The following is a 15,300-nucleotide window of genomic DNA, read 5'->3' as shown; positions in this document are numbered from 1 at the left end:
AATCGGATGATAAATAAAAAAGTTAAAGATGGCGGCCGTAACGAAAATTGCAACGGTGACGTCATAATCCATGATGACGTCAGAGGCTTATCGTAGGCTGTAGACATGGATGCTTAAGCCTACATATGAACATTTCTAGCCGCTGAGATTTTTAAGGACTAAAAACGGGAAATTTTCCCTCGAAACGGGAATTTTTCTCTCGAAAACGGGAATTTTTGAATTGTGGAATTTTTTGAGATTTTTTGGCGGAATTTTTTTCCACAGAAATGTACATTTTGGCGAATTTTGAGGAATTTTGGGCAATTTTTGCCCAATTTTGGCGAATTTTGAGGGTCAAAGGTCAAGGTCAAACTTGTCCCGTTACGCGGTGTCCCGTTACTTTCATCCAAGATGACCGCCGTGACGTCACAATCCAATATGGCGGACACCGGCACCGGCACCACACCCAGAACCCGTGTCCCCGGAAATACTTTCCTATACTACTAGGGACGACAGACTCCATGATGCGACACGCGTCTGGCGGTGGCGCAGTCAACTACCTTCTCCGAGACATTTATGACATGTTCATTCACTCGTAAATTCCAAAACTTACTTAAAATCGAATGGACTGTCTAGTTATTAATTACTTTTCTGAAAACTGAAAATTTTATGTAAAGTTGCCAAAAATATCATACAATAATATAGCCATCTTAATAACTATTCAAACTGTGACTAAAACTCTCAATGGCGCAACTTAAATAACGTGAAATGAAATATTACTAAATTAAAAAGTAAACTCAATTTAAAATTACTTATTAAAATTACTAATTACAAAATACAAAATAAAATTTAAGTATAATAATTAACTATAAAAAATATTATATTTTATAAACTGTCCATTGTCCATGGGGCAGCGCACCATACCCACCATTTATGCTGCACACAGCTCAAGAGAAGCCATGGTTGTGCGGCGAGCTGGCCGCACCTATTACCGAGGAAACCTAACTATGACTACAGCTCACCCAAGCAAGAATGAGCACTCGCCTCCAGCAAAGCCAGACACTCTGCTGGTCACTGCTCATTAAGAGTCATAGTAGCACGACCAGCTGGCCACGCCTATCGAGTACCACTATGACATTGGACTCACCCCAGAAAGCCTGAACACTTGCATTCAATAAAGGCACATTCTCTGCTGGTCACTACCCAAGAGGAACAATGGTAGTGCTTCGAGCTGGCCTAGACTATCACGAGGATAGCTCCACCCACTATGTTTTAAGCTCTCCTCAGCAAGACTGAGATTATGCAACCAGTCAAGCCACCCCCTCTGCTTGGATACTGCTCTCGAACAGTCATGTTCGTGCTGAGAGCTGCACCTATCACGAGGCAAGCTCAACTTTTACTGCACAAGAGGAGACATAATCTTGCGGCAAGCTGGCCGCTCCTATCACCAGGTGAGCTCACTGTGACTCCAGACAGGAGCATTGAGTCACCACACGCAACAGAGTGTTTCTGTTCCGGGACCTCATTGGGCTGTCCAGCCCTCTGGTGGCAGTGAAGCAATGTGCAGGAATGTATTCATTTCCCCTCTTCTCCCACGGTGAACAGTTGCCGACACAATTCAATAAGAGTCTATCACCGAGCTCTCTTCTTGCAGATCCCCCCCCCCCCCCCCCAACACACCAACGAGCCACATCCCTCTTGATTGATTACTTCTGAAATGTGCTGCTCGCCTGTAGCCAAGCCCAGCCCTCAAGTTTTGGAATTATGTAAAGTCAGCTCTGCCCTTTCCTCGTGCTTGGCTTTCTTCCCGTATGTAAGGAATATGCCGTACGTGGCAAGACGCCGGCAGGTCAAGGCGCGCGCAACTCCCCTACAGATATCAGATGGTGGTGCTGTTAGTCTCCGAACACGCCTTCCTGGTCGCTTGTGGATCAGCCGTCAATGATTTCCCTTACAGCAAGGCTGTCTTGTTTACATCACGGTGACCTGGTGTTTTAACGCAATAAAAACAGTTTATTGTGTAATTTGACAGAAAAACTTAAGGAGAACAATACAATGTAATAATTAACTTTGCAGATGAATACTACGTTCATTGTTAATATAAGAATAACTAAATCCTGTACTGATTTTATCCTTCTGATTGTGCGGAAATCAACTATTGATATAGTGTGAATTTTTTTTGGTCCACTTTACGCCAATATCTTTGCATGCGTATTATATATTTGCGTTTATGGCGTGTGGGACATATGTTCGGCAGTATTATTTTCTCTCGAAAGCCATGAATTATATCTCATTTTTTCAAGGCACGTATTATATTTGGTTTCAGCACGTGGTTAATGAAATGCGACGAAAATAATAAAGTGTGCACACTATAGGTATATATAAATAATAAAAGGAAATATTATTTGTGCTCGCACAAAATATTTTTATGAAACGTGTTTATTGCGATTTTGACGGATAAGTGCAAGGGTCTATGGAATTATCAGACACAATACGTTTAAACATAAACATGTATGTAATTAATTAAGAGACTGAATAAAAATCATCTAACATTACGAAGCAGTTAACATGGTTATTGATCACTAGCTACAAAAATTATTTCCCCCCAACTGCACATTTGCAACTGAAACTATGTTCAACAAGGGATATTATCCAGGCAGATAGAGACCATCACAAGACACGGCGACAGCTACTCAGCCAAACAACGGCAAGTGCCGCGACACGTGACTGGGGGCATCACTACAGCAAGCATGGACGTGCCTTTCCTCGAGACACAACACACGAGCGTCACTGCCGGCAGTGTTTGACCACACAGCAACGCCTGGCAGGCTGCGAACCGACGAAACTAGGCAGTATTTGGATTAGTGAGGCCTGAGTCCAGTTAAGGTGTGACCAGAAATCAGCGATAGAAGGTCTCCAGCCCCAACAGACATGTGTTCTGTCCTCCTGGCACAGGGGCTAACACAGTATATACGTACAATCTAAAAAAAAGTGTAACCTTGCACTAATTTAGGTATCAGCTGTTATCTCCAATGATGTAGGTGTATTTTTACCCAAAATGTGTGAGTTTTTTTTTACTCACACAGATCTGTATAAAGACAGCTTTTTGTTGTAAAACAACGGCAACAGAGGGGGTATAAATTTACACGTAACTGATTGGTAATTTAGCCATTTAGCATTTATCATCACATAAACACTGTATGCATAAGTTTACATACTGTGAATGAATAGTGTTGTTATTATTATTTACATGTAGATTTATATTTTATGTAATTATTATGTGCTTTTATGTGTAACATAGTAATAATACCACTTATTTTCCCCTTGTAAAATCATGCTTCTCTGTATGTGATTCTGTTATTCATCAAAGGAAATTTAAAAATTGGCACTTTGTTTGACATCATGAAAGACTCTGCAGTTCGCTACTATGTGTCGCTAGTGTGGCATCTTGTAGGCACATTTCTAACCACGACCGCATATGCTCATCTCGTGCTCCGAAAACCACGAGCTTTGCCATTAGTCCAAAAATTAAGTAGGAAAAAATGGAACTTTGTAATGTTTATAAAATAATAATATTTCTTTATATTTTAGAGAGGTCTCTAGCAAGCTAGTTTGATTAATGGGGTGTCGTCGACTACTTCTTTGAATCACTTTCGTTCCACTCGAAAAATTTAATATCATAAAACAGCTGCCAGGTGGCCTTGTCACTTGCTTTAGTTCCATTTATTACATATTAGGTCAAAATAATTGTTCACGAGATGCAATGTCATTTTAATCGAAAATGGAGAAAAATTAATCAATTACAAATGAGATTCACATGAACAAAAATGTAAAGTAATAACTACACTACAACCGTATTTTTACCGAAGATCTGTGTAAAAATATTTGATTAATATTAGACTTTATAACCAAGTTTTAATTTGACACCTACATTTATGTAAAAGTACATAAAGCCAATGTTATTTAATGTATAATTTGTAGCTTATTTTACAGTCTTAGCTATAGTCCATCCACGGTAACCTCCTACTTTTCTGAAGCCCTGCTTTTCACCGGATCTACTTTAATGTCACTATGTATCCTTCCGCCGTATGTAAAAAAAAACATTGCCATGTGACAAATGTCAAATGGTTTGTTTACAATCACCAGCTGTCAAAACAATGTGTGTATGTATGTATATATATATATATATATATAAGTAATTTGAATATGATCTAAGTATACATGTATATGTTCATAACATTATTTATGATACCCAATGGTAAAAATATTAAAAAATAAGTTTGTTAGCTAAAGAAATAACATATAATTTAAAGTAAATTTTTAGGAGAATATATAAATTTACAACATTTATGTAAGCAATAAATATCATCATTTAGTACAGTTCAACACAGTTTTCTGCATCTGAAAAAAAAAGTATTGTAAATTATACATATGGCTGTCCATCTAAGCAATCTGGAAAAGACTAAGGATTGAAGGTTTAATAAAATTAACAAATTCAGATGAAAACATTTAAAAATGAATTTTCTTCTTTTATTTAATAAACCCCTACCATTTTGCCGGTTAAGGCCACAAATAAAAATATGGTTATATACATTTTCCTGAGTATACTTATTAGACAAAATCATAATTTTATGAACAGTAAAATTGTGGTGAAGAATTGACAGTAATTTCTATACCACTTATATGCATTATTTATTTGTGGCCCTGGATGGGGACTGGCTTTTTGTTTTCCAAGTAAGTTCACTGAAAAATGAAGACACACAACAAAATAAAATGTTTCACATACACCTATACGAATCCAGAAATGAAATTTATTATTAATTTCATAATACGTGTAATATAAAGTTAATACATAAAGTTCCAGTAATCAACATACTTAATGGGAATGCATAAAAGAAAAAAAAATGTTTCAAACCCCAATACTTACAGTTGCCCAGGTGTTTATTACATACAGACCTCAATAAGAACACCCGGGTAAATCATCAAGAGGAACTGCCAGTACTTCACTGTCTCCATCTACTTGCTGTGTCGTAACCTCAAATTCTTCGCTGTCACTGTCTTCACTTGAACTATCCTCGCCGAGGTGGATGATGAGTGGAGGAATGGTGCCGCTGTCTATGTGGACTTCTCTCTCCCAGTCTGCTTGAATTAGCTTCTCCACGTGATCCACACACCTCGCCCATCTAAAAAAATTAATGTATACAGTAAAACCTCTATATAAATGACCTGTTTATAGCAAAAACCACTCTATAACAAAATATGTTTGTTTCTGTCAAAACGGCACAGTAAACAATGCATGGCATGCTCTTTATTACATACAATTTTGAACTCACTCCACAAGAAACTATTTTTAAACACAACAAAACTCATTTAATGTGTTTTCCTCAACTATCAAAGCTATTATTTAATACTTGAAGTAACATGTTTTGTTTTATGTTATCTGAAAAAAAAATTATAGTGGTTTATGCAAGATATAATAAAGCTGTAAATATTATATATGTTATCAATAAAGGCTTAGAATGCATATGATAAAATATTTATTTCATAAGTTTTGTGTTTGTTTTTGGTTAAAATTTGTCCCAGACAAAAACAGTGAGATATAGCGAAAATTTAATTTTTTGAATAGTTTTGATGATTTACTGTATATGTATTTCACTATAATAACATAACTTTTGAAAATACTAATGTGCAAGAACTACATGTGTAAATACCTATTCAAGTTCGCTAGATAAAAATATTCAAAATTCTCTACGTTGAAATTTTATCTGAATATTGAAATCTGCCTACAGCACTGAACCCACCATAACTTTAAAGTCATTGACACAAGATTAAGCATAACAGAAAGTAATATCACAATTACTAATAAATACAAAACTATTTATGGAAATGAAACAATTGCAAATGGACTGCAATTACAAAAAAAAAAAAACCTTGCAAATAAGTCACCACTGTTAGATCTAGAAACTACACAGATATGTATGAATCACATGGGAATAAAATTACAAACACAAACACATACATGCAACACATTTTCAAAACGACAACTACACAAATTCAAACCACTTATTTTTACCAATTGTTTTAAAACTGTATTACTGGTATATGAATATACACAAAATGATAATCACACTATACACACACTAGCACACAAAGTTATCAAAAGGAATGGTAGGACCAGGCTGCTAGGCAACAATACTTACGTATTATGTAAAAATGTATGGTAAGGGTTTTGCTGAAGCTTGAGGAATGTTCTACAGGAAAATAAAACAATTTCTACTTCAAAAGGAATACCCCATTGGTCATGCAACATGAAAATACCTCTCTGGTGTGGAAGCATCAAGAGCCTCTTTCCAGATGGCTGCAACTGCATCATTGTCAAATCTCTTGGCCCGCCCCACGTTACTATTGTAATGGTGTTTACATTGAGCCCAAACTAGTTCGATTGCATTATAGTGGCAGTGATAGGGTGGGAGTCGTAGAATTTCGTGGCCATAGTTACGAGCCAACTCGTCTACCTCATATCTGAAAAGTGTGTTAGAACAAGGTGTATACGTAATTTTTTGCAACTATCTCACTTTTAAAGAAATGCTGTGAAAAAAACGAAATAATATACCGTATTCGGGGCTTGTTTTGTTTAGCTATTCTCAGCAGCTCCACTTTCAACAAATTATTTTCATGTTTTATCCCATTCTTCTCCAGCCACGCGATCAGTGCAGCCTTGGTCCAGTTCGTTGTAGGTGTTTTCTCAACCTACGTTATGCCAACATTTAACTAAATACTCAAGTAGCTGATAAGAATTCATGACAGTAGAACCCTGTTACAATTTTACTGCTTATAAAGTTTTCCTGCCTATAATGTATTATTTTTCAAGTCCAATATTTTCCCTATAAGGACAATGTTTTTAATTCCTGGATATAATGTTTCACAAATTATGCGTTTCGTGCTTGTAATGTTCACTTCATAAAATTTTAGAAGACGAAAAAAATTAAAAGCCTTTGTCTATACTGTCTATGTATATGTGTATGTTAGCAGTTAACTGCCTGTTGACACCCTTGGAAAACAAATAAATTCATAAATTTTTAGCCATTCTGTGTGTTTTCAAATGTATTCACTTAAATCACATGTTCAAGTGGCAAAAGAACTGGACTTAAGCATTTCCACTGTAAACACTGTCGTGAATTATGACAATTTTACAGCAATGAGACAATGTGTAAGTAAAGACAAAGCAGATAGAAGCTGGAAGCACCATGATGTTAAAGAAAAATTGTTTTTGGCTTGCTACAAGCAAATTGGAGCATCAAATATATCTTTATGCAGCTTGTTGAGTCCATTGGCAATAAATCCACACTAAAAAGTACTAAATTGAATTTCCTGCTTATGTTTTTTTTTCTTGTAGCCCCTTAAAAACAAATTATAACAGGGTTCTACTGTACTTATGCAAAGCAAACATGTGTTTTGGCATATTGTCGTAATGAATTTCTAAATTTAACAAAGCATGTTAGTTTAGTGACTAGAAATTTTTTTGAAAATATTATTTTAATTTATTAAGTAGGGCAACAGAGCATTCATAAAGTGGGTCCTTTTACTAAACAAGTAATTATGTCATTTTCAAATGCTGTTTGCAATAAAAAAAATTTATTTGGTATTTCAAACCCTCTACTAAATTAGTTTGCACTACAATGTAATTCAATTACATTATATATATATCTGTGTGTGTGTGTATTCAATTTCAGCTCAAACATTATAGTTTATAAAATGTAGTGTAGGCATACTATTAAGATAACAATTATTGCTGGCAAAATGTATTAGTCTCGAATATTCGTACTTATACACAATAATAAACACATGTAAATTTTTCACATTACAATTTGAGCAATAAAAAGACACTGCTTTACCATTGCACATACCTGGGTGCTGTGATATGAAGCATTGTCCATTATGATGACACTGGGTTCCTCAAGATGCACCAACATGTCTTCAAACCACATCAAGAAAGTTTCCCCATTCATCTCGCCATGGTAGTCTGCAGTCTTCTGACCTGAAACAAAAAGTAATCCTGCTCCTGGCACAAAGCCAGTGCGCCCTCCAGCATTAACAACAATAAACCTTTTACCATCTCCAACAGTACGTCTCTTCGCAGATTGTAGACTCTTGTCCTGCCATGACTTTGATACAGTTCCTGAAAAATATATGAAATGGAAATGAAATACTTTGTATTGGACCACAGAACAAATTTTCAAATAAATTAATGCCTTGCCTCTCTGGAAAATCCATGTTTCATCAACAAATATGAAATTGGCACCTCTTTCTTTTTCTTCTTTATACTTTCTCAAGAAATCTATTCGCTGCAATACTATGTTTTCATTCTCTATCAAAGCTTTTCGTCCATCAACAGTTGTCCATGAAAATCCCATCTTCTTTAACAATTTATGAAGACTTGATCTTCCACCATAATAATCTATTTGTCTTTCCCTGATTTCTTTCAAAATGGTGTCGACTGTAACATTCAAACCTGTAAATTTATTGCATACATTAACAATACATGAAATAACAGAGGTACACAAAACTAAGCGAAACCACAACCCCGTAGAAGATAATTTAAGTGCACAATTTACATTTATTAAATAGTTTTAATAAACTTACATTTCAAAAATACTTTTAAATTAATTTAAATTTTGTAGTTTGCTTAGAGGAATTCTACATTGCAGTATTTTTGTCTGCAATGATATGACGATTATATTGCGCGTTTGTATTGAAGTTGTGTAAAACATTAGTATTTCAGCATTCAATTTAGCAATCAATAAGTTACAAGCTCTACACTGTGTTGTAGGTAAATGTTTTGTATCGTTTATCCCATGTGATCCCTAGATCTTTATGCATGAACCTGTACATCCTATTGATCGTGTGGTGCATGCTTTTTTTCATTTATTCAGATCAAAGATCCTGAACATAATCAAATATTGTGGTATAGCAAGAATAATTATCATAAGTTTAATAAAACATATATATTTTCATTATTATTCAACTTTAAATCATAACTCATTACTACATCACAGGTTTTTAGTTTTGGTTTTGTACAGGATTTTTAAACGTAATAAATTAGAAAAGCAAGCATCATCAATCACAGGATCAATATTTGCAGGATCATGCGATCAGGATCAATGTATCGAATCGGATACGCGATACTAAACTTTTACTGTTTTATAACCTTCTGTTACTTCATACACTAACACACAGTTTGTCTGGCTAAGTTGTGTTTTCATATGATACTTCATTACAATGAAGTAGGCCTATTGTTTATAAAATAACAATACCCCTATATTTTCTAAAGGGTTAGGCAGGGCATGACACTATTTTGCAATAGAATATATATTGTACTGGACCCTGCCACACAGTACAATTTAGCCAATTAAGTATCCCAATTTTTTTTTAATAACCATGCTTGCTTAGACCACAACTCACTAATTTGTAACCAATTACTGCTAAAGCGCACAACTGGATATTATTGATACTGGAAATAGTCATTATTTAACCTTCTGATACATCATAAAAGTTGAGGTTATTTAATATGTATACCGTGTATAACGATATAAACATTACTTGTAGTTTTAGAATGTAACAATTTTCTTTCTATCTTTAACCTAACCTTAAAAGGACGTGTACCTATTTCATATGTTGCACAATATTCTATATATCAATACCATATCAATAAAGAAACCTAACAAACCACCCAAAAATGTTAAGTATTTTTAAAGGACAGATGATATCGGAAAAAAACTGAACCGGTCAATCTGCATATGGATATATGAAATGAATACAATTAAGTAGGGCCTACCCCAGTGATATTGAAACTACTCTTCAGTATCAAATTTTTACCTTCAGCGTACATCCTGTAAATTGCATTCCTGATTGCATTTACTGTGAAATCGTCGACTGTGTCAAGTGACTTTCCTTCCTGTGGCCTTTTTTTCCTCTTTTTTCCTGGTGTTGAAACTTCTTCAATGTCTTTCTTGTAGTACCTAACCAAAAAAAAAAAAAAAAAAAACATTTGTCATAACACTTCCGGGGACCCGTTCACAATACGCAGTTAGGCAGTGTTCCAAATATGGCATTTTGTCACAAATATTTGCTTTGTGGTCACTAAATGGAAACATGACAGACTTTGTCCACGAAATTAATGAAGTGTTTTTTTTATTTATTTTGTGATCTCCCAAACAGATGAAAAACTAATTAAATGCAAATTATAAAATCACTCCCTTATGTTATAGTTAAACCTATCATAAAGTTTATAAACATCGTTATAAACAAACGTGTATCACACCCATAAAAATACTTGAAAGTGCCTATATTGTTATTGTTAGGACCTGAGTAGGCCTAATATGATTTTAGGTTAACTTTTCAACAGAGACGCCACATGGCGGTGTTGTCTCACACCAAAAAATATAAATTGGAAATAAAACACAAAAAAACTCGTGAGTTAAAACACAGGCCGACAATACTTAGGACACAGTCGATATTTTTTTTACGTGCATGAATACGAAAAAAGCCTACTTACTTGAGAACAGTTGACTTTGCGATGTTGAGAAGAAACGCGGTCGTCTGCGTAACGTCACATTTCTTCAAGTCGCCTTTTCTAATTAAAACATATAAGTTCTGAGCGACGTTAATGATGTCCATCTGACGCTGCGACGAAGTAGCTTTCCCCATCCCGGAACCAATTACCATTACAGCAATCACAAGAACCACACAAAATATCAAAACGATAACAAATTCCATCATTACAATAGTAGATAATAAATAATATAACAAAGTTAAAATACACAATATTAACACAAAATCCTGAAACACAAACTGTACGTTATTTCACGGTCAGTAATATATTAAAACACACTGCAATATGGCGTAAAGAGTGCAGATTGCAGACAAACGGCTGAAAGAGAAAACAAACAAGTGACTATTAACATTATTAATGCGCGACCACGGTTTCGGCACGTAATATTTTTTTACCGTTAACATAACGTTTTTATTTCACCAGAGATTTAAAAAAATGTTCAAACTTAACAAATACCCAAACAAATTCTTAAATACACGCGGAAAGTCAAAAAATATATATTTTGGCTATGGAACTATTTCGTTCTAATCATTGCCAACACACCACTTCTCTCACTGTTTCATTTACACACATGCGAGATCATTAATATGAATAATATTGTACATAGATAGTTACTTTTTTTGTAAAATTTTATTTAACATCATTATACGGTAATTTAGTGTTAATGCATGTTTAATATGCATATGATGGAAAGTATTTTTGCAAACGAACCAAACATGCTGCATCCTGGTGTGTTTTTTCAAAGGTTCGTTTAAAAAAGTAGGAGGTTACCGTGGATGGACTATATACAGCATATATATTAAACACAATGAGTTTTCATAACTTAGCTTTACTTAGGCCTATTTGTAAAAATACACCTCTTTCGAAGGTGAAAATTCTGTTTTTTTTCCTTACAGTATAGGCACATATAGATAAAAGTGGGTAAATTAATAATTGTTGATAGTGGTCATAATCTATATTGCTTGTAAAATTACACACACTATATTGGTGTATTATTATTACAAAAACGTGTTATTTTGTTTCCTTTTAGTGAAATTTTAGTAGCACATTTTGCGTGTAAAACATCAGAAGTATCGTTTATTTACACAACATTTCAGGTTTTTTATTATAGTTTAATTAAATAATATTAACTACCTAAGGTGTAAAATAACACAACGTAGTGAGAAAATTACACAATGAAAGTTGCCAGACAGGCACACAGGAATAGAAATAGAGTGAGTTTACACCTGTTGTTAGTGTTTCAATATAACGGTTCGTATGAAATCAAATCCATGCTGGTGTATTATCACAACACAGGAGGTTTACTTCATGTTGGTGTACTTTTTACAACAAAGAATCAATAATTTATACGGAAACTGTTAACACCAATGTTATGTGACTTTGCCAATTACACAACCAACATTGTAACAGTTCACTTACACTGAATGTGTACACAGTGTAGTTGACAAGCGCCGAGGGAAAGCTCCGTGGCCGTGGTGGAGCTAGTTGAGGGAGTAGTGACTGAGTGTCGGCTGAGGTGTGACCGGAAGGCAGTGACCGCCTCCTGTCCTGGCAGAGCGAGGGCTCCAAGGCACGCGGCAGTGAGACGGCGATCTGGGGAAATCGAGTGCCGAGGTTCCTGCGATAAAAAGTTTTATTCTTTAAAATGAATGGTTGGTGGAGGGTTTTGCAGAAGGAGGGTGGGGGTGGGGGAGGTGAAGGTATTTTCGAACGCCCTCGCTCGAGAACCCACTCCGCTGCACCCTCTTCAATGCCTCGGTTTAAGCATTTATCATCCCCTCTTCTCCCCTGCGCGCTGCAAGGCATTGTTCACGGTGCGATTAAGCTATCTGACCCTGTGAAAGCGGCTGAGACGCGGGTTGCTACCAGCGCAGGATGAGAGGGGGGTGGCCTAGGAAGAAGGAAGTCATCGGGGAATTGCGTCTCAATCCAAGTGTGATCGCGAAGGATTCGAGGCGCCCTCAACATTCGCATGCTCTCAATAAAATAACCATTTTGCCATTAAAAAACTCAAATGCACGCAAAGTCATTTTAAATATCAACGACCTTGTTGTGAAAGCATGGTACTGAGTGAGCGAAGCAAAGAGAGAGGTATATGTGCAAAATTGATTTATTATAAACACAAGCACTCAAACTATGACAATATCAGCAATTAAGCAGTTCTGAAAATCATTTCATGAAAGTAACTATTTGTGTTCCTTCGGTAGAAGGACTCGCTCAGTATTTGCAAGAAGGCTGTGACCAAACACTAGCAAATATTAACTGATATAAATACACAGTTCATAACAAATATTGTGATAAAATATTCTTAGTCACTTCTATGGGGGCGCGTCGTTTTGCCTAAAATCGTTTTGCCTAATCGTGTTTCCCCACCTTCGTTTTGCCTAAAATTCGTTTTTCCTAAAGTCATTTGGCCTAAAGCAATTTTGCCTAAAGTCGTTTTGCCTGAAGTAGTTCTGCCTAAAGTCGTTTTGCCTAAAGTCGTTTTGCCTAAAGTTAGTTTGCCTATAGTCGTATTGCCTAAAACAATTTTGCCTAAAATCGTTTTGTCTAAAGTCGGTTTGCCTCAAAGTCATTTTGCCTAAAGTTATTTTGCCTAAAATCGTTGTGCCTAAAGTCGTTTTGCCTAAAATTATAATCGCATGCTTACGTTCCCATAAAGTCGTTTTGCCTAAAATCGTACTGCCTAAAATTCGTTTTGCCTAAAGTCGTTTTGCCTAATCAGCCATTCCATGCCAAAAAGGACCAAATTGTGCAAAATTAAAACATACTATAAAATGTTTTTATAAGACTATAACTACCCATCATATCCTTATTTAACTAGAAATATATACATTTTTCAATTATTTCTAATTTTTCATTCACAACTTTTCATTTTAAAATGGGTACCTAATAATTATCATGTATAATGATATTGGCAGGTCAAGTTGGTGCTCCTTTAACATTGGCTAAATATGTGTTTCTTTAACAGCTGTGTTTTGGAGGGAAAAGACCAGTTCATTTGGCTTCCATCTATATGGTGTTTGTGATAAAAAGTTATTTTTCAGAGGTTTCAGCTAGTGTTTCTTGAAGACCTAATTGATGGTGTCCCGTCCGTAACAAAAAAGTAAGAATGTTTATTATACGCATAAAATATTAATCAAGTAATTGTTCATCATGCATGTCTAGATACTTAAACTATATGTAAACATAACCTTAAAGTTTAATGTTGATTATTAATTTTCTGGACTAATAATTAACTTTTTAAGATTTGTCCCGTCCGTAACGTTTTTAAGATTTATTATAATATATAATAATTTTGTTGTTTCTTGTAAATTATTGCGAATTTACTTCAACATGTGCTAATAACTTAACATTCAAATGAGAATTTCTATAATAATATCAACAAATTTAGAAAACTGTAAAGTACAAAAATCTTTACTTTGAGAGTTTTAGAGGTTCTGTAAATTAACTGAAAACAGTGTATAGCCACTCTAGCAAAATATTTGTAGGTACTTTTCTGTTTCAGAAGCAGTGATGGATAAAAAGGAATTGGATAGGGTGAGCATCCGAATGAGAGTGAGTAAACATAGGGAAAAACTAAAACAGGATGAAGAAAAATTGAAGAAATATAAACATGCAGATGCAGAATGAAAAAGGGTAGCTAGAGCTCAAGCAAAAAAAGATTTGGACATGATAAATCATACACTATCTGGTAAGTCACAAATTAAATTAAAAAGACTCAAAGAGAAAGAAAGAAAAAGACTGTATAGACTGAACAAGAAACACCGAATTGAGTCAGAAATGAAAACTAAACCTACCATTAATGGAAGCGATCTGGGGTCTTTTAAATGCAAGCAGACTCTTGGTAAAGCCACTCTGAGGGTCAAACGAATCCTTCCTCAAAGCCCAAGCAAAAAGTTAGCTGTGATAAGAAAATTGATTTGTGATGAAGTACCTCTTGAATATTCAAGGTTAATTGAAAAAGTTCCTAGAAAAGCAATTTCAACTGTCTTATGTAGTACATCAAAAGAAAAAGTAGTATTGTTTTACATGCGAGATGATGTCAGTCGTCAGGCTCCTGATAAGCGTGACTGCAAAACTGTTAAGGATGAAGTTACTGGCGAAATACAGAAAAAGCAGAAACGACACATGGTTATGACTGTAAAAGAAGCATATGCCTTCTTCACTATAGAGCATCCTGATATTCCTATTAAAAAGAGCAAGTTTTATGATCTAAGACCAAAGCATGTTCTGTTGTCTTCTGAAATGCCACATAATGTGTGTGTATGCGAGTATCATGCAAACTTTAACTATTTACTTGAAGCATTGGGAAGGAAAGTCGCCAGTTTTCCAAAAACAGGAAGAGAGTTGCTTCTTCAACTTACCTGTGACATAATCAGTGAGAAATGTATGTCTGAAATGTGTGAGAAATGTTCTAGAAAAGGTAATATGGATATTATACCAGCAGACTACGACTTACAATCCGATCTTTCATGGAAACAGTGGTGTGAAATTAATGGTCGTCCTGTTCTAAGCAACATGGCAGGGTCAGTAGAGCATGCTATAGATATTCTTAAAAAGAAGTTGCCAATATTCAAAATTCATTGTTTTGTTAAGTCGACCCAAAGCTCCATATTTGAACAAAAGAAACAGTATTTGCAGCCACATGAAGCTCTAATACAGATAGACTTTGCCGAGAATTACTCGTGTGTGTCGCAGGACGAGAT

At 35.2% G+C, this 15,300-nt stretch overlaps 2 protein-coding genes across 5 annotated transcripts in view; both read right to left on the bottom strand.

Moving 5' to 3' along the window:
• LOC134527334 (protein espinas-like) overlaps nucleotides 1-15,300 on the bottom strand; it is a 1,109,625-nt gene that overhangs the window by 956,128 nt on the left and 138,197 nt on the right. The window lies entirely within an intron of this gene.
• On the bottom strand, nucleotides 4,500-11,010 carry LOC134527332 (uncharacterized). 4 transcript variants are annotated; one of them, XM_063359909.1, is made up of 7 exons: nucleotides 10,535-10,902; nucleotides 9,856-9,998; nucleotides 8,282-8,491; nucleotides 7,887-8,158; nucleotides 6,593-6,729; nucleotides 6,298-6,501; nucleotides 4,500-5,162 (listed from the first exon to the last, which is right to left on the bottom strand). In XM_063359909.1, the coding sequence occupies exons 1-7, from the start codon at nucleotides 10,756-10,758 to the stop codon at nucleotides 4,937-4,939; spliced, it is 1,416 nt and encodes a 471-aa protein (XP_063215979.1). In that variant the 5' UTR covers nucleotides 10,759-10,902; the 3' UTR covers nucleotides 4,500-4,936. The 4 variants fall into 4 exon arrangements, with proteins under 4 accessions (XP_063215979.1, XP_063215978.1, XP_063215982.1 ...); XM_063359908.1 differs by having other exon boundaries at nucleotides 7,887-8,491; nucleotides 10,535-11,010; XM_063359912.1 differs by lacking the exon at nucleotides 6,298-6,501 and having other exon boundaries at nucleotides 7,887-8,017; nucleotides 8,093-8,491; nucleotides 10,535-10,900.

Source organism: Bacillus rossius, chromosome 1 (assembly GCF_032445375.1).
Source record: "Bacillus rossius redtenbacheri isolate Brsri chromosome 1, Brsri_v3, whole genome shotgun sequence".
NCBI classification, from domain to species: domain Eukaryota; kingdom Metazoa; phylum Arthropoda; class Insecta; order Phasmatodea; family Bacillidae; genus Bacillus; species Bacillus rossius.
This window is presented reverse-complemented; position numbering and strand designations above follow the sequence as displayed.

What these genes read in the sequence shown, in the direction of transcription:
- LOC134527332 (XM_063359908.1), bottom strand. Translation starts at nt 10,758, where the DNA reads ATGATGGAATTTGTTATCGTTTTGATATTTTGTGTGGTTCTTGTGATT. An exon ending in GCAAAGTCAACTGTTCTCAA is followed by an intron (nt 9,999 to 10,534) that starts GTAAGTAGGCTT and finishes TTTTTTGGTTAG; the next exon opens with GTACTACAAGAAAGACATTG. An exon ending in TTACAGGATGTACGCTGAAG is followed by an intron (nt 8,492 to 9,855) that starts GTAAAAATTTGA and finishes ATAAATTTACAG; the next exon opens with GTTTGAATGTTACAGTCGAC.